The sequence below is a fragment of the Pomacea canaliculata genome, linkage group LG8 (assembly GCF_003073045.1).
Source record: "Pomacea canaliculata isolate SZHN2017 linkage group LG8, ASM307304v1, whole genome shotgun sequence".
NCBI classification, from domain to species: Eukaryota; Metazoa; Mollusca; class Gastropoda; order Architaenioglossa; family Ampullariidae; genus Pomacea; species Pomacea canaliculata.
The window spans coordinates 6,499,360-6,523,909 of NC_037597.1; the positions used below are offsets into that span (position 1 = coordinate 6,499,360).

The window sequence follows — 24,550 nt, forward strand, 5'->3', positions numbered from 1 at the left end:
TTCTTTATTTTGTGTCTGTCAGGTGTCAAGTTTTTCTGTGATTATGAAAAGGGCTGTTTGGCTGACGTGTGAAATAATTTTGCAAACGAATTACTACTTGCATAATCTGTCTTCCTCTCTCTCTCACACACACACACGTCTGCTCAAATCGTCTTGAAAAGTAACGGGATTCTAATCTAAGCATGCATAAAATCATACTAATTAAAACTGATTAGAGGGCTTTCTTTTCAGGGAAAACTTTAGGAATCACTACGACGCATTGACATTGAGGCATAAAACTGGGAGGGGAGAACTCTTTACCCTATCCAACAGCTATAATCGTAAATCACTGTTTCTAGCCTATTTTTTCCAGTTTGTAAAAAAAATGTCATGATATCGTGAGCTTTACTAAAGTACAGTTATAGCTTTTTAAATTTATTTGTTTAAGTGCAAACCTCTGATTTTTGAATGCGCTTTGCACGGGAGATTGTCCTCGACGGCAGTTCTATTCAATTAACTCCCCTACGACGATCTTTGGAAAGAAGATTTGTTAAGTTAATGAAAGAAACAGCTGAAAACGCAATCCGAAAATAGCATGCAGGCTGATCTCATTCGTGCATAGTAAATACAACATAAGGGAGTGGTGTTAACTGGAGGCGAGTACATGCTGTAAGTACCAGTATTTTTGATTGTGTTTGATTCTTTGCACGTTTGCATTATTTTGGTGCTCTTATCATTGAAACGTTCAGCGCACGTTTCCCTTTATTCAACCGCTAGATGATGTTAGACGATTGCAGCTGCTTCTACAAGAATCTGAATTTTTAGTTGGATCTAGCTAACATCGATCTCTTATATTGCTGTATACATAGATAATTTGTAATGGTAATTTACTTACTAACATCGTACATTTTTGATGCAGTTGCAGATTCGCTGGACACGTATAATGCATATTATTAGTTCTGGGCACGCCTTCGACACACTGCAATCACGCCAGGTATAGACTTTTTATTTTAATTCATGCACACAGGTATATGTGAACTGGAAAAACATTTGTAATGGAAGTGTGAGGCGTCATACATTCATTATGTACGGTCACATTCACAAAATAATAACGGGTTTGGCTTTTCATAGAGAAATAAAATGCAAATGCACTTTGACAGTGCAGTTGTTTTGTAGTATTTTCATTTTAAAAAACTATTTAATTACTGTTTTACCGTTAATGATTTAGTTTCTTGAATTGAAAGAAACAGTCAAAAATTGTTTATTTGGTTTTGATCTATATTTCACATTCATTATCAAAGGATTTTTCCTGCTTTTTTTGGTTCAAGCCTTATTTCAAACAAGATGGCATCTCCTCCACGGCAAGCTCCAGTTATTCCCCTGGAACTGCTTTTGGGTGAGGGAGATGAGGACTACCTAGAGCATGTGACCAGTCCTGCATCCCAGGATTCATCATCTCCTCAGTCACCAGCCTCACTTTCTCTTGCTCTTGAGAGTCCAGAAGGTATTGACTGCCATGGCAATGAACGCCAGGCACTTGTGGAGCAAGCCAAATTCTGCAACAGTCCTTTGCTGAGTGATGTTATATTAGTGGTTGGCAATGAAAGGTATTTTGCCCATAAGCTGATTCTTGTGCGTTCAAGTGATGTGTTTGAGCGTATGTTCAGCTCCGAGTGGGAATCAACGGTGGCCAAAGATCATGTAGGTTTAATGCACCATATTCCATTGTCATTTGTTTTGTCAAATGAAATTGTAAACAGAGGTGCTAACTTGGATGTTAAATTTGTCGCCATAGCTTATTTTACCAATACAGTAAAACCTGCAAACTTGGAACACCCCTAGTTAAACTTAAAACTGTCCAACATAACAGGTGTTCCCTTTTCAGAATTTGCCACATAGCTGAAGCACTTCCAACCCAAGACAAACTTTAAATCCAGTTTGTGTAAATCTTGTTTGGCTCGTGATAGAATTTTCTTTCTAAATATGAAAGATGTCTTGACTAATTTTAAAAATAGAAATAAAATTATGATTCCAAAACATTTCAAATGTTTTCATATAACAGCTCTTTAAGACATATGCATGGGAATGTAATAATAATAATACTACATTGAATTTATATAACCCCAGGCATATCCTGGTCCTATAAGCAGGCTCATGGTGCTTTACAGAAAAAAGACCCACAGTCATACACGGACGCACGCAACATAGAATGCCATATGAGATTAAAGATATGTAGCGAAAAGCTGCTCCCAATGTGCACAACTCATTTGAAAAATCGTAATCCAGGCTGCAAATGCTCCTTTCTATATCACAGATCGATCGTCTTTCAATTACTGTTTGATTACAGAGACTCTATTATCACTTCAGGTCTGCATATCAATCTCTACATAGTAGTAAATTTAAAAGTTAGGGTTACGGTTAGCTGCTGTTATCTGCCAAGTTTGCTATAATCATCTTTGTAGATCTAATTGAACTTTTTTCCTTCGTCACTGCAGGAAATAACTTTGGTGGAGGAAAGCATGTGTGCAAAAGTCTTCCCTCGCTTCCTGCGGTTCCTGTATGGCTGCCATGTTAAGTTGAACATGGATACCACCTTGCCTGTGTTGATTCTTGCTGACAAATACAACGTCACTGACCTTCGCAGTGTGTGCATAGATTTTGCCTGCTCCTTCATCATACCAAAACTTCAACTGAAAGATGTATTTCATGTTTGGTTTCAGTATGCTACAAAGTGTTTCCATGAAGGTCTTATACTTTCTTGCATAACAGCCTTATCATCCCAGATGGATGAGCTGATGAGCTCCGCAGAATGGCATGAAGAGTGGGTGAATTTAGATCGTGACCAACTGATTGAGTTTTTAAGGTCATCAAATCTAAGGGTGAAAGATGAGTATGAACTGTGGCAGGCAGTGATACGCTGGCTGCTGTCTCCTTCACATCCAAAACGCCTTGACAATCTGGAGGGGAACCTGGATGATATACTTGAGTACATTCGCTTTCCAATGATGACTGCTGATCAGCTCAACCAGCTGGAATTGTCTTCATTAGTGGAAAGCTACCCTCACCTGTTTCAAAAGCACATCATGCAAGCATACAAATTTCTTGCCTTGCCTCTCACAACCCGTGCTAAAATAAAAGATTTTACAAAATCCAGTTTTCTTGTACGTAGTTACTGTGACCTTCGGTGGGATAAGCGCTTTGTTGTCCACAGATTTTCTTCCTATCCGAAAGGTGCTGAAGTAAGCTTTAGATTTTCAACACGGGCTTCTTCATATCCTGCCCAGACATGGGAATGGGAGCTGAAGGTTCATCCTAAAGGGTTCTCCTCCACTAGTGATGACTTTAGAATTCTTTTGTATTCTAACTTGATCCTAGACCAACCTCGACCTGTAGAATACTATCTCTCTATTGTCAACAATCATCAGATTTTGAAGTCTGTCTCTGGCCGCAAAACTTTCTCCAAAACACGCTACACAACAGACACAGAGATGGACAAAAAAATTACCGTGGCAGAGTTGATGGAACTAGGATCACCTTTTGTTGTCAATGACTCTCTTATATTACAGATATCTCTCCGACCAGCTGACTGAAATGGGAAGATTTTTTTTCTTTTGATAAAGCATTGATTACTTGGTCTGTCAAATAAGTCAATGCATAGACCCAAAAATCTAGGGAAAAGAAAAAAGTATCTATTTTTGTCCTTGAGTTCTAGAAAAAAATTTTGCATTTCTTTTTTCATTTTTTGGTCAGATAAAATAATCTAAAATTGAATATTTTGTCTTTTCCTTTCAAGACTGTTTACTCCTTATGGTTTAGATTCTTGCTTATCAAATTGAGATGTTTTACCTCTACACATGGTCAAGTGAACTGTATACAGTATAATTTAGAAGCTATTAGGAACTGGACAAAGTTAAAAGCATGTAATTTGCTTAGTAAATTTGAATGCTTTATCATTTAAACATCTTTTTTCCTTGTTTTATTTAAGGTGCCAATGAAAGTTTGAATTAGTATTGAGAATAGAAATCTTAAGATTTTATGCCAGTAAAAAGGTTGAATATTCCTATGAATTTTTTGGTGGTAACTCACATAATCATTTAACAAAATTTTAAAAACTAAAGTAGTTACAGTGCATCATTTGGCTTTCTCTCTTGATATATGGACTTCTATTTACAAGTTGGCCAGAAGGTATATTGCAGATAATTTTGACACAGCTTTAGTGACTGTTTTTGTGTACATTTACTGCTGAATTCCTGCTTTAGTATTGTTTGGTATTAGTCTATTTTTAATGTTGTAGCTAAGTGACTAAAATTTCAGTCTTGATTGTTTGATGTCATCATGTTATTTGACATGGAAACCCTCGCTAAATGGATCTCACAAAGAGAAATATTAATCTTTTCACTAGCACTTTTTTCCTGTCATAGATTTGTAGTAAAGCTACTGTTGTGCATATTTTAATCTATATACACAGACATTAACTCTGTCATCCTTATGACTGTACCATGAACAAATTTAAATTTGAATAGATTTCATATTTTTATTTATGTTTAAGATATTTATATGTTTTGTCTCCTTTGGTTTAATGAAACATATCAGTGGTGACTTTTAGACACCAGGTGTTGTGCTTGTTGAATTTCACTGAGCTTTTAGTTTTTATATGGCCTTGGATATCGTTGCAATATTTTAATGTGTCATTTATATTTTTAACACCAGGAATTACATTATCATAAATTATGTATTAAAAATAATTTATTATGTGTCCACCCTGGAGGGAAAGCACCCTTGTGTTGTGGCTAGTGTGCTCTGCCTTGGCATAGAAACTTGCTGGCTTGAGATTTGCACAGGTCAATGACTGGAGAATTCCCTTTGCTCACCTAGCATTTCTAGGTATGCGTTTATTAGGGAGTGTAAAAAAAAAGGCAGAAAAGGTGTTAGGCTCTACCTTCCACATGCCGTGCCCAAGAAATGCTAAGCCTGCCTCGTATACCCACTTGCTGCCAGTAGAGCCATTGTTTACCTTGATGTTATCTTGTTTTGGTTAAGTTTATTTATTGTTACTCCTCGAGGAGCATAGGGCTGCAATCTTGCTTCAGCTGAGCTTTATTAGACATTTACCATTTAGACTTTTTGCTTTCAAAAACTGTAAATTCCTGTGTGATCTATGGAAATATAATTACATAAATGGTTTCATGATTTGTTTCTCTTTATGCTTCTTCTGTTCCCAATTCTATTCTTTTTCATTTTGTTTTCTTTATTGAGATCTTGGTTCGTAAATTACAGCTGTTTAGGATCTGCATATTTATACAGCTACTTGTAATAAGTGCATTAGTACTACTTTTTTTTTTCTTGGTTCCATATTTTTTTCCTCAATGTGTTGTGCTTTAGCATAACTGCCAAAACAAAGGGGGGCGAGGGTGTGAAGTGGTTTTATATATATATACTCATTCCATTGACTTTTCAAATAATCAAAGGTCTGTTATTATAATCATCATTATTCAGTTACTCTTCGTTATATTCTTTCCTTATCAAAGGAAAATGTGTTGGGTGTTCTAAGAATATTTCTAAATTGTAAATGTTATACCTTTCGTCATCATCTATCACTATGTCGTAATTTATTTATATTTCTTGTGGTGCTTAAATCATTTGATCTGTGTAGATTTCACACTTTGTGCTCACATGGGATGCTGTCTCATATCTGGTAGTGACATATCAAAAGACTGTATATAAATAACAATTATCAGTGTTCTTGTGTGCTGTTTACCTTTTATTTCATGAACAGAATCTTTGCACAATTTATTCCCTTGGGATACCTTCTTCTATGTGTGTGCATATAAGATGTTGGATAACAATACATAAATATGCACATGCATGTTTACATGTAAGAATCAGAGATTATCAGCTTCCCACACATGCTCATGTCTCATCTGCAAATGTTTACCATGCTAGATAAGGCCTGTCATATAAGAGCCATTGGGGTTGTTTTGTTAGTCTTCTTTTCTACTTCCTTTCATTTTTGATTTGTATTTGTCATTCTTCCATCTCTTTTAATCCTTTCCCTATTAGAAATAGCAATTAGATTAGTTCGTGTTGCATTTTTGACAATCATTGATCATTATTAAAAGTTAGTGAGATTCTTGCTGAGAATATTTAAACTAAGCAGGACATCAAGCTAATGACTGTAATGAACAGTGGTTCACAAAACTAAATGATGTGCAGAAGCAGCTTGGCGGTATGCTGATTAGTCCTCAACTTTTATTGTTTAATGTATCTCCCCTATCATATAGCCCAATTTTCTAATTTACTGATCTGTTCAATTTTGTCTTGTTTACATGTTCTAGTCTTTCCTTTATTTTCATTAATATTTTATAATGTAAAATTCAGTTCAAACACCATTTCTATGTCAGTTGAATTAAGAAGAAATGGAAAAAAGAAAACATTTCAGTTGTTCTTGCTAATTTGTCTTCATACATTAATATTGGTGTTTAAAACTATGTATTGCATGACTTTACCTGATCATTTATGCCATTTTTTTTCATTTAATATAAACATAAGACTATCAGATGCAAAATCTTCTTGATGTGTTTCAGTAATCTTTCTCTCAAATATAAAATACAGTAATTTAAAGATTTTAATGAATGTTAAGCTACAGAAAGAGAACTGGTCAGCAGGGCTTGATACTGACAGATTGGTTGGTGCAGATAACATGGTAGTGAATAAGAGGCTAGAATGTATTTGAAGAAAATTTGATGCTAAAATAAAATACTTAAAATTCTATGGGTTAATAAATACTTTTTCTTGGAGAAGCAAGTTTTTATTGCTTTGTTGTAAAAATGTTTCATGCATGTCTTTACATTTGCATATCTAATACTGCACACTGGATCAAAGTATGCCTGGAAGCATACAAATCTAGTACTATCTGCATCCACACACATTAGTATCAGAATAATGTTGGATAGAAATCTGCAAATACTGGTTTGCTGTCAAGCACAGATCGAGGAATACACATATTTGGGAGACCCCCCCAAAAAAAGGAAATCACCACAGAAATTTGTTATTTTGAGGTCCCTGTCTATTCTTTGTTGATATGGAATAGTTCTGGTTTTCCTAATTTAGTAAAAATAAATATATACTATAAAATCTACAACCTCATTTTTGAAGAGTTAAAAGTTATAAATTCTACACTTCAAAATACAGGAGCAAGTCAGTCACAATACATGAAATAACTAGTTAAACCGAAACTCAGAACATCACGAGTATCAATTCTTGTATTATACAAAAGGTTAGTACAACCCGCATTTATGGGAGATAATTATTGAATCATTTTTCTCTCATGAAATGCAGTTACTTCCCCCACTTGTGACTCCTGTAAGGCAAAACTTGTTTGTGAATAAACACGTAAAAAGTATACAGAATCACGATAGCCTGCTAAATGGAATCTGCAAATAAAATAATAATTTAAAATGTGAGCAAAATAGTATTAATCAGCCAATAGTGAAACTGAGTATTTTTTCCTTTAGCGTTATTAGTCATACTAATGAAAAAAAAAAACCAAAAAAACAAATTGCTGTGTCATTATTCACCGTATCGCTCCATCGCTGCCCGAAGATGAGGTTTATCTTTAACTTATTGAAAACAAAATAGTGTTTTCATCTGGCAATCTTAGTACGAACAGCAATGGTAATTAACTACCGAAGTGTACGTCGTCTGTTCCAGACAATATTGATACGGATATATCTATTTTCGCCAAGTAAATGTAAACACAGAGCATACGTTAAACTAGAGTTTTAGCTTTTTCTACACGATATTCAATTTCATAAATTAATGAACTTTGAAAAACTGTTGCAGTCTCCATCAGTTTGTTCCTAACGAAAAGTAAAGTTTCCTTGTGCTGGTATTTCCCATCATCCCCACGATTTGTCGTGACGTCACACAGCAAAACAAATTTGGTCGCAGAGCCCTGGCCATAGTTCGGGTGTCCTTTGTTTTCCTTTGTGTGCTGACTATGGTTTGTGTTTCCCGACCAATACAAACCATAGTTAAGCAGTGAAGCAATACTGGCATCGTCTTCAGGTTCCGAAGACGGTGGTGTTTCGCCCCCACCGCGCAAAAAGCTACGCATCTCTTGTGGTAACATGCAGGCCAATGGCTGCCCACAGCACAATGGAGAGAGCGAGGAGGCGACGACATCGCAACAGAACGGATTGTGTCCTGCTGCGAACGGAGATATAATCGAAAATTCAAAATCTTCGTCAATGAAGGCCTTGTCGAGAACTGACCAAGACATTGTTCGTCTCATCGGCCAGCATTTGCGAGGCCTTGGACTGAAGTAAGCGGATTGTTACACAGGATTAAAGTTGCAGCTGCATGGAGTTCTAAAACTAAATACTGTCATATTTTGCGGGTTGCTTACACTTTGAATGAAATAAAATACAAGTTTCCACTCCCCTCTTTAACAGTTATGTAGCTATTTTTTAGTCGAAAACAATTCTGCATTGTTCAAGCAGACTGCTACAGTAAATCGTAGTTACCAGAGAGTGGCAGTTGTGAGCTTAAAAATCGATGCCAAATGGATTTTGGCAATTTCATTTGCATCCAGTGCTTAGTTTTGGATTGATTTTAAGATTTAAACACAAGTAAATAATCACTGGAGACAATCTCCCTAATTTCAGCCAAACAGCAGAGCAACTCATCGCAGAGTCGGGATGCATGCTGGAACACCCATCAGCAGCAAAATTCAGGACTCACGTCATGGAGGGTGACTGGGAGAAGGTAGAAAACACCAGTTTAAAGCGTGTATTGTCAGCACTAGATCTTATTTATATTCCAGAATATGCGTCTCTTTGAAATTGAATACATGCTATAAGACTAGATCTCGAATAGTTTAAATATCACTAGAGTTATTTTTGTGTTATGTGATCACGTGTGATTAAAAGTACTTTCTCAGTATTGAAAGTTAGGCTTTTGTACCTGTTCAGAAGCAGTGTTATTTTTTTTTTAGGTTCTAGCTGATATTGAAGAGCTGATGGCAACCATAGTGAGCTGTGTGCTATTTTCAGATCAGCTGTATGATTTGCATGTCACATGACCCATCTGTATGTCTGGAAATACAAAGACAAATATATTTAAATATAATGAACATATTTTTCTGTTGGTTACATTTTATTTGCAAAACATCACTGACTATAATGAGTGTTACAAAAGTTTATTGTTTATATTGTGGTAAAAAATACCTGACCCAAAATGCAGAATGAGGTCATCTGAAATCAGGTCAGACTTAGCTCTGTACTTTTTTTATTTGAACAAAAGAGTGAATTAAGTAATATGTATATTGACATTAGTAAATGCAAGTATTTTTTGTATTACTGCTTGCTAATGGTTCAGTAGTAAAAAGTTTGAATGATTTAAGACTGTCAACATTTTATCTGTAATTTTCAAATGTTGATAATCATTACCATGTACAGTATTACATCCAGTTCCACACACAAAGTGCAGCAAGACTTATGTGTTAATTTTACTGGCCAAATGATGAAACTGAGAACACAGTGTAGTAATAATAATAATGGCTTTTAATAATAGTAATGATAATAGGATTTATGCCTGGAGAATAAGTAACCAGTAAATTGGTTGAAAAATAGATAAAAGTAACAGCACCTGTGGATGTGCTTAAGAAACAGAGAGCTGTACGTTTGTGTCTGAAACTGCTTTTGTTATTCATAATTTAGTGTGAGTATGATTACTTTTTTACTTCAGGCTGATCATGACCTAAGTGAGTTGAAGAACATGGTGGAGTGCTCACAAGGAACCCTGGTAAGTTGATGAGTATCTTCAAAGCACCAATGACATGCCAAGTACCTCATTTTACTTGAAGGCTGCTATAAACTTATAAACATCTTTTGGTCTTTGATAAGCTACTGAAAACTGTTCTTCGACATCTAAATGTGTAACCAAGACACTCTATTTTCAGAAAATGAAGTTCCTTATCTTGGAACAGAAGTACTTAGAATACCTAGAGGATGGGCGAGTCATGGAAGCACTGCATTGCCTACGCCATGAGCTCACACCTTTGAAATACAACACAGAACGTGTCCATGCCCTCAGCACGTGAGTGTCTGGCTAAGCTTAAGTATTTTCTGAGATCAAATTTTGGCATTTGCTCACTTTTATGAGTTTGGTGTAAATAAACGCCAAAGTTTGTAAATGCAGATTCGGTAATCACAACAAGTCTAGTCAACCAACTGAACTTTGATTTTATAGTGTCTTTGTACTTGAGAAAATGTTTAAAGGCAAGTCAGCTTCCTTTTGAATGAAACAAAGTAAAAGGCTTGTGTAATTTACAAGAGTGCATATATATATATTATCTTTTATTAGGTATTTACTAGAGTTTAAAGAGTAGAGGGCTACACTTTGTGAGACCACAAACTCGGGGGACCTGGATCATGTCATGCTTGTATATGAGATCACCCTCATCAATGCAGGTTGTTAATGTAGCAATGAAAATTATTTTTCTAAAATCACATTTTAATCTAACCTACCAGGGCAACTCCTAACTTTGTGTCATACTTTTGATATTTTTATCAGGTACATGATGTGTAGCAATCCTGAGGATCTTCGTGAAACAGCATCATGGGAAGGGAAAGGCCCAGAATCTCGACAAAAACTGGTGGAGAAACTTCAAAGTGAGATGCTGCCTTGAATGATGGTGGAAATTTCTTTGGAACTTCTTTATAATTGCTGTGCATGTTTTTAGCACATTAGGAGTAGATGGGGGAGGTATTATGGGGAGCGGGTATTTAAGAGTGGGGAAAGAAGAAATGGTGTACAAAAATTTTGATTTGATAGAACTGTTTTCTTTGCTGTAGTGTTTTTGCCACCAAGTGTCATGTTGCCTCCACGCCGACTGCTGACACTTCTTAACCAGGCTGTTGATCAGCAACGTGAGCGCTGTCCCTTTCACAACACACGCCTCGACAATGACCCCTCATCTGTATGCCTCCTGATTGACCACGCTTGCAGCAAGTTCGTCTTACGATTGTATATCATAATTAAAACTATTGAATAATACCTGAATTAAAACAATTTTTTTTTTAAGTATTACTCATCTTTTGACTACATTTTTAAAATAGTATTTAGTTAAAGTCTCCTTTAACTGTCTCAGTATAGATCAGTAATGGGGAAAGTTTGAATTTTTATTATCAGTGAGAATCAAAGGATTCTTTGAATTCGCCCAACTTTAAATTTGACGAAAATGAAGAACTTTTAATGCGTACTGTACGCAATTTTTTGCGTAATCAGAAGCCCTGATAATATATGTCTCCAGAATTATAACATGTTATTTAATTTACTTTTGTGTGTGTTTATAAATAAGATATGCATAAGACCGCTATTTTTGGAGCTTGAGCTTTGAAGAGAGTTTTCATTATAAATTATTTTGGCAACCTATGCTTCACAGGAAATGTGGTAATCTTTTTTTTGTATTTGCAGAGATCAATTTCCATGTTTCACAACACAGATTTTGCACGATCATTGTGATGAAGTGTGGTTCTGCCGCTTTTCACCTGATGGTACAAAATTGGCCTCGGGTTCTAAAGATGGCACTTTAATTATATGGGATGTAGATTTGGTAAGCAAACTGAATTGTATCATAGGCATAAAACAATGGTAACCTTTTGAGCCAGGGTCTCAGGTGGTCTTCATCTTGAAGATCCATAAGTACTTGTTTTGTCTACATTTTATAGTACTGTGTACACATTTTAAGTAGTTTCTTTCATAGCAAAAAAAGTACTTCAGCAGTACTAGCAACAGTGGCAATAGTTTTTTAGTAGAAGCACATTTTATGGTAAATATTTTGCTAAAAAGTAGGTAGAAGAATCTGGGGTTTTCTTGGTTTGTTTTTTTTTGTAGTTTGTCAGGCATCATCCGTTTAGATTTAGATAAAGAGTCTTGTTAAATGGCCCCAGGTAGTGTATGCTTGTCATAGGTGAAAATCACTTTACAAGATGATGGATGTGTTTTAAAATATCCATAATTTTGGATTATGATTGTGATCTTAGTCTGCATAACTCTTAACAACATAAGCCAAACTATTTTTTATCTCTGTTAGGAAACACATGAAGTTCGGACAAGAAAGACACTTGACAACCATTCATATGGCATAGCATTCATAGCTTGGAGTCCTGACAGCTCACACGTTATTGCTTGTGGACCAGATGACTGTGCAGAGCTTTGGATATGGAATGTGAATGTGAGTTAAGTACTAAGCAGCAAATGTCTCATTGATATTTCTTGGGTCTTGAGCTCTGAATGCCTTTTGTTTTTTTGCTGTAATGTAGAATATTTTCATTTTGGTTTAGTGAAAGCCTGTTAAAATGTATTTTCAAAGTTCTGTTATCCTGAAAATGAATCAGCCTTTGCAAGCTCATTTACACAAATGCTCATGAATGTGAATTTAGGGGGGCTGGTTGAAGAGAAGGAAAAATAAAAATTGAAGTGTACTGTAGGTTGAGTTAAAGAAGGTTACAAGAAAAAGCAGCTTAGGTTGTTTTTTTGCTGTTGAGAAAAGGAATTCAGATAATAGATCAGTTAGGCTTTTATACTAAGAACAGTCAGGAAATAAACACCCGTTTCCCTTGGCCTGTACTTTTACACAAGCATTATGGATCTGGAAAAAAAATCAATAGTTGTGCTAGATGAAACATTTCCAAACCCAGCTATTTGCATTAGACCGTAAAGGAAATGACTTTGATGAGAAAGTTAAGAAATTTCTGTCACCGCATTCTTTTCTTCATGGAAATAGCTCTGGTAACCAGTTCAAAAGTAAAATGCTAAACTGCAAAAATTGGTTCCTCATAAATGCAATTTTATATTTATTTTGATAACCATGAGTTATAAGCCCTTATTTCTATTTGAGATGTGACTGTGTAAGTCTACTGCCTGCAAAAATCAACTATCAGAGGGTGACACAGTCTACATAACCATTTGTGTAAAAGACTTACAATCTCATTGGCTGTATCTCATTCCATTTTGATTTACAAAAAACTGCACTTTATGATTGCTCGAGATAGGAACAATTGATGCCCGCTTATTTTCTGCTTACATGTCTTATTGTTCTTTTATCTCATTTAGTTTTTTCTTTTGAAAACAGGGTATTCTTGTGCATTCCAGGGTAATTATCTCATCATATTCTTGTGTAAAGGTTGGGTCCTCTGTTGTGCAATGGATACTTAATCTGATCAGCATTCAACTGCACCTAATTACAACACTCAACTACTTCGTTACAACACATGTGCATTCACACTATCAATAAAGTAGATATGTACATGTATATATAAAAAGAAGATATAATTAAGCAAAAGGAACATATAAATCATATATACATAAACAACAATTATTTCAACACCATTGCTAGCTATTGATACTCGGCTCCTTAGCTTGTTGGCGATATTCTTTCACTCTTGATGACGCTAAAGTTCCACAGGAACTGAACAGTCAACATTCCACAGTTTGCTCTTATCATCCGCAGTCCGCAAGTATAATTCACATTTCACGTGTATCATGCACAGCTTGCATATATAATTTCAGTTTATATATATATAATCCACCGTCCTTTGGGAATCTATACTCCCATGAACTTGATCCACACAAGTTTGCTTCTCACAACGGAATGTCTTCTGTAGGCGGACCTTCGCTTGTCAGCATGCAGATTCGGAAAAGTGACAAGTTTCTATTTGTCTGAGGCTGAGTTGCCCCTCAGCATGTTTGGTGTCTCTGGTCACTCCTTGATCTCAGAGCAATTCAGAAAGTTAGCAGGTACTCAAACTTTCCACTCTGCTCCCATGTGTTCAGGTCAGCGTGTCCGGTGCCACTGGTCACAATTTATGGCCCCCGCCATGAAAATTCTTTCATCCTGATTAATAGGAGTGGTGATAACATGACCAGTGCACTGTTAGTGGTCTAAACTCTAAACAAACTTTGCGCTAAAAGTAAAAATCTGTTTTCTACATCTTGATTTGCAAATAAGTTAATTGCATATAGAAAGCACTGGTTAAGCACTGGTTTGAATACTTGATCATCTGTGAACATAATGTCCATGTGCAGACAGGTGATCTCAGACAGAAGCTCAGCCATTCCCCAGAAGACAGTTTGACGAGTGCTACCTGGCAGCCTGATGGTCGTAAATTTATAGCAGGTGGCACGCGAGGCCAGTTTACATTTGTGTAAGTTGTATCCTGTCTGTATAGTCGATGAATTTATATATGCCACAATTGTAAGTAAAACATTAACTGAACTCTCTGTCTTATATCTTTGTTATTATTTGATAAAAGGATGCATGGAGCAGATTACTTGGCTATAGCTACATCTTGGACACAACATTAGAAGTATTTTGTTTCATAAATGGATTTGTATACAAAGAATGCATTGACTGTCAGTGTATAAAGTGTCATATTAAAACTATACAAGAACATGGACCTTGTAACAGTATCTTTGCCAGTGCTATTGCTATGTTTCAAAAAAAATTTCACTTTGCTCACCATGTAGGATAAATATTCACCACCAACCCCCTCCCCTCCAAAAAAAAGCAATTTATTAAAAATGCTATTGTAGGTTTTGTGTAACTTATACTTGTGCCCCTTGTATTGTTTATGATAATAAAAAAGTGTTTGATGAGAGCATTTTTAATATATATACGTAAAAATAAAATTGCATAGGAAAAGTTGGATTTTTTTTTATTCCTAAAAGCTTCTCTGCGTGTTACAGTTTCCATACCAAAAAAGGTCTTATATTTGATTTCTCTCTTGCATGTTTCTATACAGGATTTAGATGGCAATGTCTTAGATAACTGGGAGGGTGTTCGTGTACAGTGCCTTGTTTGTCAACCAGACAGCAAGATAGTTCTTGCTGCAGACACCCATCATCGTATCAGGGGATACAATTTTGACGATTTAACAGACTTTCATATGTAAGTCATACATCTGAAATTGCTAAATGACAGAATGTTTCTGAAAGCTGTTAGAAAGGATCATTTTATATTAGAATGTTTACTTTTTTAAAAAATGAATTTTAATCTTGCCTAATATATTGGGCTTATTAATTTTTATGTTGAAATGTTTTGCTTCAGATTGCAAGAGGACCACCCTATTATGTCTTTCTCAATTAATGACACAGGGAGGCTAGCATTACTAAATGTAGCCACTCAGGTCAGTGTGCTATATACTTGGCTGTATTTAAAATGAAAAGGTATTTCTTATTCAGGAAAGTAGCTAGATCATTGTCTTTAACAGATTCTACTTTACCTTCATAGCAACAGTCTTGCAGTAGTAAAGATAAACCTATTTCTTATAGAAGTAATGTAAACAAGATTTGTAAGCGTGGGTTGCTTTCAACATTCTATGCTGTTTCTTTTACAGGGAGTACATTTATGGGATATCAAAGACAGAGTGTTGGTACGGAAGTTTCAGGGAGTGACACAAGGCTACTATACTATCTTCTCATGCTTTGGTGGCCTCAATCAGGACTTTATTGCCAGCGGCAGTGAAGGTTTTATTGTCTTTCTTTCAGGCCGTCTAAAGATGATTGCATGTGTGCATGCGTGTGTGCGGGCAGCGGCACATGCCATTTCTGTTGTGAGTGGTAGTAAAGTGGAAAGACTGCGAGGATCATTGATAGACAGTTTAGATCCAGTCACTGGCACATAAATTTTTGTAGGTCCGCTTTATTGGACTGGCAGAGTGGCTATAACCTCTGACTTCATGACAACATAGAACAGATTCACAACCAAGTCATCATCTTTACTGATGCTTTCTCAGTCTTGGAAGCCCTCTTAAACAGCCAGAACATGGCAGAACATGGAACTGAATGCCCTTGCATTCAGATTTGAGGATTCCACAACAATCCACAGAACAGTCTTACGGTGCAATATCCTTGACAATGAGGCAGCTAGCAGACTGGCAAAGGAGTTAGAGAGGCTGGTCCAGGAGACCCCCAGTCAGCTTTACTGATGCCAAGAACATAATTAAAGGCAAGCAAAAGAAAAAGGGCTCCAGTTGCAGTCAAGACCCACTTGACAGGAGAGAGAGAGTAAAAAAAAAAAGAGATGGAAATTATAAGACTGAGAGCGTGTCACTCTGGGACACCATATGTTCATCAAATTTCATATTGGAGAGTCTCCAGAGTACTCCTGTGGCATGGCTCCAATGATGATGGCCCATTTCCTGCAGGACTGCCCAACCCACCAGAATCTATGAGCAGAGACATGGCCTCAATAAACATATCTTTGGATCCCTACGGTGTCTACAGCACAGAGCAGACTTTGTCAGGGCATCTGAAGCTATTGTCTGAGCGTTCAGTGGGAAAAAAGAAAGAAGATATTCGACTTGAAGAAGAAATCAAGCCTTTATAATCATGCACATATCTTTACCCATGTAGCATTACCAGGTTTACAAGATCATTGCTTTCAAAGTTTTCTCTGGCTCTCTAACTTCATAGCTTCATACCAGTGACTGTTTACCAAACTTGCTTGATTTCCTGACTTGCGAGGTTTATATTTTTTCATGTTTGGTTGTAGCTGCCTGAGAGAAATGATAAAATCTCATGGGTGTGCTTCTTTTTCTTGAAATGATTTAACCAGAAAGAAGGTTGGATATAAAAAGCTGGGAGATACATGAACTTTGCCATATAGATCTGCTGATTTATTCTTTTCATCATTTCTTGATAAGAAAGATGCTTTTATGTTAGTTACAGCACTTTGAAATAAGTTAAAGTCCAAATGACCTTTGATTAATCCTTTTCACAGATCATAAGGTATACATCTGGCACATTAAGCGTGATCAGCCAGTGGTGGTATTAGAGGGTCACACACGCACAGTTAACTGTGTCCATTGGAACCCCAAACAGCCAAGCATGCTTGCATCAGCTTCTGACGATGGGACTATTCGCATCTGGGGGCCTCTGTCTAAAGTACGGCAAGGTCAGAGGCAATTTAGATTTAAATATGTGTGGATATTTATATATGAATATTGTTTCTTGGTGGAGGTTGTTTACCAGAGAAACTGCTGTTTGCATGCTTTGAATAGTCAGCTTGAATTAAGAGTTTGCTGTATGATTTCAAGAGAGAAATGAGTCATTGGTTAGGGAGCAAAAGAACAGCTATTATGTACTTGTGAGAGTTCCACCATGTTAAAATACCTGTCGTAATTAAAAAACATTTTTTGAAGTGGAAGGAAATAAGTTGATTTTTTTTTAAAGTTAAATTGAACACACTGTGTCTAGCTTTATTAGAACAGCTTTAAACAGAAAATACTTATAATGCTAATTAGAAGTCATTTAACACAATGGAAGCATGCCACTTGAGACTCTTAAACATTTATGTTTGTATAAAACCATAAGAAGTGATGTTTCGTAGATGTGAAAAGTTTGTATTGAGTACAACAGAGTGCCATGCATGTGCTAGTCCTTTATTCCTTTATGTACATTTACAAAGTTTAAGAATCATATCTGCCAGTAAGAATTTCGGATTACTGTTTCTGTCTGCACCTTCTTACCTGTTTAATTGCAGACAGCGAATCTGGCCGTAGTACACCAGTATGACAGCGTGGGTGCTATTGTGTGTAGCAGCTTCCATCCTATACGTCATCCTGATGTCATCTCATGCACTTCCTCTGACCATGTCTCCACCTGATGGTTTTGAAGGCAACCACACTCGACTGAAAGGATCTGTTTCCAAACTGCAGCAATGGAGCAGAAAAAACATTGCTGTCCACCCACATTCACATGACCACCTTCCACCCTCCCTCAAAAAAAAAAAGAAAAAATGCTGGAGCATGCAAAAAAACCCATCCTTCTCCCTGGATTGGTGGGGGAGTGTTTTCTTGGAGCAGGAGTTTTGTGTTGATGCTGTCGGGATTTTTGTGTTAAGAGTTGCTGGATGCTATGACATCTCATTTGATGATGGTAATGTGGACTGTGATGGAGAACATTTTTGTGGATGATTCTTGAGCAGGAAAAAACCCCAGCTAGACCAATAACGGTACAATCCAGTACAATCATGAGTGTGAATTAAAAAAAAGAAAATTGAACCTCGGCATCTTGCTGTGATGAGTGGGAGACGGGGTAGTAGAGGGTGAGAGAGAGGTCACCTATTCACAGTTGTAACTTATGTGGTAGGTGTTTGATGCACACAGTCATAAACTGGACTCCACGTGGGTTTACTTTGCCTTCTGATTAAATCATTAAGAAAATTTCAGAGTGCATAGAAGAGTTGGTCATATTTCAAAGGATGTCAGATGGGTGTTACAACATAACTGTTTGCGAGTTGTTTTGATACTGTTGTGGAGGGTGATAGTATGGGGCCTCTGTGATAGAATGTGTCTGATGGGTAGGGAAGAGGATGTACTGCAGTTGTTCTGATTGGTGTATGTAAAGATGATTTAGTTCTTCATGCTTGCTTCAGTGCTTTTGAACATCTATATGACATTGCTTACAAAACTGGCATAATCTTTTGCTTTCTTCTTGCTCTTTTTCCATGACTCCTCAAGCTAGGAAACTTAGGATTGAGAGAGTAATTTTTGTTTGTTTTTGCACATGGCTGGCGTCTAAACAAGGTAGACCTGCACTTCCTGTAAACTGAAGGATGAATTTTATAATTAGGATCACCACTTCATAGGGAGAAGAAGAAGAAAAGAGAATTTGGGTAGCGTAGTCAAAATTAATGGCTTGATGGTGGCAAGAAAGAGCGACATTTTGTTCCTCAGATGTGGCAGCTTGACAGCTTTATTGGCCTAAAAAAATGGTATTGTCATAAGGCATTCATTAATGTTTTGAGCCTCTAAGGATGTGTATATGGATATGTGCTACACGGAACTGACTAGTGGGATATTGGGTAAGGCAAGGGTGCAAAGGCAATAGAGAAGGGCAGGACAAATATATTACTCTGCGCATTGTTATTCCCTGCAAAAACTTGAATAATTTTGGTTACTTTTCACCTATTCACATTGGCTGACTGAAGGATTTTTAAATAATTTTGTTGTTGTTTGTTGGTTCTCCTACTTTTCTGTCTTAACACCCATTTTCCTTTGTTAGATATTTTTTTTTGATTCAAGAAAAGCTTGCTTTTTATTATCGCTTGACAAGTAAAAGAAATGTCTTTTTTGTAGAGGAATTATGTAGAAGTCATTGTTATGGCAGAGATGTTGGCTAGGCCCATAAGTACAGGTGAAAGACTTGCCAGTAGGAGAGACAGGGTCATAACAAAGATGTGCCCTTCAAAAAAGCCAAAGCCGACGGCTTCATAAATTTAGGTCTTGCTGAAATCATGAGTTTTACTTCCAGTGTTCACATCTTATTAACAGCAATTGAGCTTAAGTTTATTTATTAGGACATTAATAAGTCTTGAGTGATATTCAGTCTTACAATATTCTTCTCACTCATAAAGTCAGTAGTAATATTTTAGCTGGGAAAAATGTGCTTTTTTTAACTTTAAAAAAGAAAAATTTACATTAATCTTGCACTGAAGATAACATTTATTAAAAAATAATATACTTTGAAATAGAAATAATAACTAAATTTTTAGTAGAGTGTGAACTTCCCTTGATATCTGAATCGCACGTAGTGAATGAACTTTTTTTAGGTGTCCACAGTGGTGACATTTTTGTAACTTTTTAAAGATGCAGACATGAATGAAACATTTTATTGGATTTGTAAGAATATAGTAAAGTTATCTTTGGGAGATATTGCAGATGCTGATTTAATCCGAAGGTCTTACAGAAAATAGGGACTGAGGGAGAGTAGTAGTTGGAGAGATTGTGTGTGGGTAACAGTATAGTTTTGATTCTTACGTGATGTGATGGCAAAATTACTAGCTGTTAGAGAGTTGATGGTTTTTCTAGACACCATTTTGCACTGTACTTGAGCAGTATTGCCTGAAAGTGTACCTGTATAAAAAACATATATATGATGAAAGTATAGAAAATATAAGTTCTGCCAAAAAAAGGAAGGAAATAGCCAGCACTACAAAATGTATGTGATTAAAAAGATGGGATCCAAAACTTAGGAAGGGGATTACATTCGCTTGTGTATATCATGCATGAACTTTTGTTATGTCTTGCCAGTCCTTGGTTGTTAAAACTAATATACACCTTCCTTTGAATTGAAAGCACTTGGTAAAGCTTACAATGTATTTTTTTTCCTGGATGCTGATTTGAGACCATACTGCAATGACATGTATGCACGTTGAGAGCTGTGTGTTTAGAGCATTCTAAGAAGTGGCCTGTGAAAATTCCTCCTGAAGAAGTTCGTTTATTGCTGGCTTTCATCAGCTACCACCCAGTTTTAGCAGAACTCTTCCTATGCAGGTGAAGCTGCTAGAGCAACCTTGTAAATGTTGTGCAGCTCTTTTTGCAAGGGTTGATCTGACTGATCATGGGAGCAGCATATGTTCCTGTCAAAGTGTTTAAAGAAAGGAAATTAAAAATTATGTCAGTGACTTAAAAATATGCTGGTTTTTTAAAGACTTGTAAACATACAGTAGATAGATTTTTTTTTGTTTTGTTTTGTTTTTGCTGGCCTGGTCTTCATTTTTTAGAAATGTAAAAATGATATGGTGATGGTCTCATGAGTAGTGAGTTCACTGTGGTGTATGGTGTTTATTTATAACAGTGTAGGGTCCACTAATGCGGGAAAAGTTTATTTATTGAGAGGCCAGCTAGCACTTTGACAAGGATCTGAGAACTCTAAGGATTAGCATATCTTTATAGGTTGTAATTCCTAGTGCCAACATGGTAATGCATGTTTTGTAGTTCAAGATTCTTGAGCAACTACAAGTCTTTTTTTTTTTTTGTTTGTTTGTTTTGTATATTGAGGCTTAATACAAAACCCTTCCACAAAAGATCTGCATAAAGTATTGGATAGCTCTTCGTTAAAATAAAAAGTAAAATGAAAGCTGAAATTTTCAGCATGAGCTCTTGGTAATGTCCAGATGTGAGCGCATTGCCTTGTGGTTCTGTAATAAAATGGTAGTAAATATTATTTGTATAAACTTATATATAGACAAGACATATTCTATTTCCCTAGCATATCTGTGAATAGTATGTCCAGAGTAAAAGCCTGTCTGCAGGATGGCAAAGCTTTTGGGGACGAATGATTTAAGTAAAAAAAAAATTGCTCAGCTAGTCAGTAGTAAGTGTTTACATGGACAAAAGCTTTGTGTACTATTTGGTGGAGTTGTATGTGAGATAATGCTATCTTGTAGCAGCATCAGTATCCTAAACTTGCTTTCTTCAAGGGAAGGTGTTGGCCTATATGCATCACTTTTTCCATTTATGGATGTCTTAGTATATCAGTTCTAGTGCTTTGCACTTTATTCTTAACAGATTTACAGTTTTACATGACCAGCAGGTAGTGTGTTGTCTCTGTCGAGTAACCGTAGTTGATGAAGCAAGAATAGAATTTTCTCAAAGCATAATCTTAATTGATCCTGCAAGAATGTTCAAAGTATTGTTTGCATGGCAGTTTGAATGAAATATTGATGGAATGGGGGAGGGGGAACCTTTCCATTATTACACTTGCTCTGGCTGTCACCGAAGGTTGATATGACGAAAGTTTACTGCCTGGAGCAGCTTCTTTCATTGCAGGACAGTTAGGATTCCTTAATGTCCATACTGAACATAAACAATATAACAAAATATCCTATACCTCATTATTTTGTGTTCGAAATAAAATTATAACTCATTAATTTGCTCCCTTGCCTAAACAACCTCTTATTGTGTTCGCATGGAAACCTCCCACCTTCCTCCATTCAGAAAGCAGAGATCTTTACAGGATAATGCACATTTTTGATGATCTTAAGTGAAACAAATCTTAAAAAGTGTAATGTTCAGCAAGTTAAGTATGCACTGATGTATTCCAGTGGACATTGGTACGGGATATCTGTCAAGCCTGCCATGGCGAGCAGGAGGTTTATAGCGCAAGTCAGATTACTACAAGCACAGTTTATGTTGGTCTTAAGCATAATCTCTTGTTAATTATGTTCTGTGGTTGGCTGGTCCTGTTCAAGTAAGTGATGTAGCTGTTGGCTTCATGAATAAGACTGCATCAGCAACGAGCCAGAATCATCTGTTTGGCCCCTTTGTGCCTAGGTCAGTGGTTCTCAAAGTGTGGTCCGCGGCTGAAAGTCGTCATGTCAGCAAAGTGATGTTTAAAATGATGCATTCCTCGCTTTAACATTTGAATTACAAAGAACGAGGTATACGTAGTTCTATGTCAACTTATTACTATACTACTGTCACAAAAGACATTTAGTTTTGAAGTTGTAATGAAACAAATGCCTCAATTTAAATTTGAAATTCATATACAGAGTGATTTTTTGGCCTTGGTGGTCCGCCATATTTTTTACTTAAGTAAAGTAGTCCGCGGTCCGAAATACTTTGAGAACCACTGGCCTAGATGATTAATGTCACGGCTTATTTTCGGCATCTGATTGTGAGAGTGTAAAGTCTACATGACAGTGACAGGCTGTAAAACATGATAGTGGGTTTAATGTTGCAAAACTATTTTTTAATAATTGGGTGAAGCTTAGTATAAGAGAATATTTCCCAACATCTGGGTGACTACATCCCTTCTTTTGCAGAAACATGTCTACAAACATCAGTGTGAGCAGGTCAGAATTATGATGTAATATTTGTACACAAATAAATCTCATTGAACCCAGGTGTCATTGGCCGAGGCCTTTGCAGCATAAGTGATTCATGCACAATCCTGACATCTTGTATCATTGATCTTTTTCTATGCATGGTCATATTTGTATCTTGAGAACAGAAAGAATGGGGTGGAGGTTTTCACCTAGATTTGGGCTCTGCTGTGTGGCTTCTCTTATGTTGTAATTTGCATGGCTGAATCATGTTAACAGCATATAGCTGGTTCAGTAATGCAGCTGTTACAGTGTAGCATCATAAAGTACAAATCAGAGGAGTTGTTAAAAGGTACTTAACCCAGTTGCAAAAATCTCCATTGCTGGCGAGCAATTAAGAATGTCCTTACCAAAAACTGATGCAAAACAGTTGCTATGTGTAGATGGTCTTCCACAGAATTGTAGATAAGGCCATGTAAAATGTGAACAGTCAAAATTTAGTTCATGAAGGTAGAAATGAATAAACAAAACACACTTCTCATGAAGTAGACTTTGCATTTTTTTTTTTTGTCCAGATTTTGTTTGGCACATTTAGCATCCAAGAGAGATTGAACATTTTCAATTACCCAGAGTTTATGTAACATCCATTGTTCTAGAATTGTTTGCACATGCTCCTAAGAGAACTAGATAGAATTTGTATTCTTTTTATTTTTTGTGTGTGTAATGTAATCACTTGAGTAGCTTTGTGCTGGTGAGAACAAGGCCCTTTGATCCTTCTTGTACCTGTCCACATCCTGAACTCTGTCCTTCACCCCTTCTATCACCACCATTAATAACCTTATCATATCCTTTTTTTTTCACAGATGACATCTGTAAAGTCTCCAGAGAGGTGAAAATTACAGAGCAAGATTAGGTGCTTTTGGGTGGGTGGGGCTGACAGCGGAGCTTTTACCAATTTTTTCGTGTAGTCGTACATCATTGTATTCAGTTAAATTTTCTGGTATGTAGAGCAGCTTACACCTTTTGCTCTATGGCTATGCTCAAACATTTGTTTCATACACTATCAACAAAAAGGTAAAAATAGGGAACCTTGAAACTTCTCGTCGTCAACTAATGCCCACATAACATATGCGATGTCTTGTAAAATGTGTAGTTTTGGATGTCTGGAATTAAGAAGAAATATTTTGCATGTATATTTGTAGAAGAGCATACACGTGTTATGATATGACTGGCTGCTGTAAGTTCTCAACTTTTAAGAATCTAGCATGAGTGATCTAACATGATAAAGTAAACCCTGTATCCAGAAACTTTGGCTTTCTACATTTGAAACTCTTGTGTGGGTAAGTGGGTGCTTAACAGTATGTGTGTGTTTATGCAACTTCTACATGAGTGTGTTGTGTGGTATCGGTAACAGATTCATACCATCTTTGACCCTAATCACTTTTTTCACTGTCAGGCTCTGTCATTTCATACTTGCCTAGCAGTTTTTAAGATATAAAAATAAAGAGATTTACCATTTTTTTTTTGTGTTTAAAGTATGGAAGGCACTATCTTTTACATTTCTTCTAAAAAATAAACCTGTTTACAATGTTTAATGGTCTGCTGTTAATGTTTGTGAGACATGAGAGATTGTGAGATATCTGACCAACTTGTGTGCTTGCCTGCTCATGGTGCAGTTTAAAATGTTATTTCACAGTTACTGTATTCATCACAAGAACTTTTCTTATTCATTCATGTCTGTCTCACATGAAATCTGGAATCATGGGTTTTTCCTGAGTCTGCTTTTATGAAAATTACTGGCTTGGATGCATGGTATTTACATGGGTACAAAAGGGATAGTGATGGTAATACCATATTCTAAGCACTATTATGTGAAATAATACAAAATATTTAAATCTGTAATTCAAATAAACAGATCTTGTTTTTGAAATGTGATCATTGCTTGATCTTTATGGG

At 36.3% G+C, this 24,550-nt stretch overlaps 2 protein-coding genes across 2 annotated transcripts; both read left to right on the forward strand.

Moving 5' to 3' along the window:
• Window positions 1–128: 128 nt before the first annotated feature.
• Window positions 129–6,776, forward strand: LOC112570110 (BTB/POZ domain-containing protein 17-like). The gene is made up of 4 exons (XM_025248350.1): window positions 129–648; window positions 899–973; window positions 1,308–1,680; window positions 2,475–6,776. Exons 3-4 carry the CDS (start codon window positions 1,324–1,326, stop codon window positions 3,567–3,569), a joined length of 1,452 nt encoding a protein of 483 aa, XP_025104135.1. The 5' UTR covers window positions 129–648; window positions 899–973; window positions 1,308–1,323; the 3' UTR covers window positions 3,570–6,776.
• Window positions 6,777–7,881: 1,105 nt separating this feature from the next.
• Window positions 7,882–24,186, forward strand: LOC112570115 (WD repeat-containing protein 26-like). The gene is given in 14 exon segments (XM_025248355.1): window positions 7,882–8,302; window positions 8,646–8,745; window positions 9,727–9,783; window positions 9,941–10,077; window positions 10,555–10,652; window positions 10,836–10,992; window positions 11,458–11,596; window positions 12,077–12,217; window positions 14,071–14,193; window positions 14,787–14,932; window positions 15,092–15,170; window positions 15,381–15,510; window positions 16,766–16,939; window positions 17,528–24,186. Coding segments are annotated over 14 exon segments (1,707 nt in total). The 5' UTR covers window positions 7,882–8,108; the 3' UTR covers window positions 17,560–24,186.
• The last annotated feature ends 364 nt before the right edge of the window (window positions 24,187–24,550 follow it).

Excerpts from the sequence above, each read along its gene's own strand:
- LOC112570110 (XM_025248350.1), top strand. The coding sequence starts at position 1,324 with ATGGCATCTCCTCCACGGCAAGCTCCAGTTATTCCCCTGGAACTGCTT. Across the intron at positions 1,681-2,474 it reads CAACGGTGGCCAAAGATCAT|GAAATAACTTTGGTGGAGGA; the intron begins GTAGGTTTAATG and ends TCGTCACTGCAG.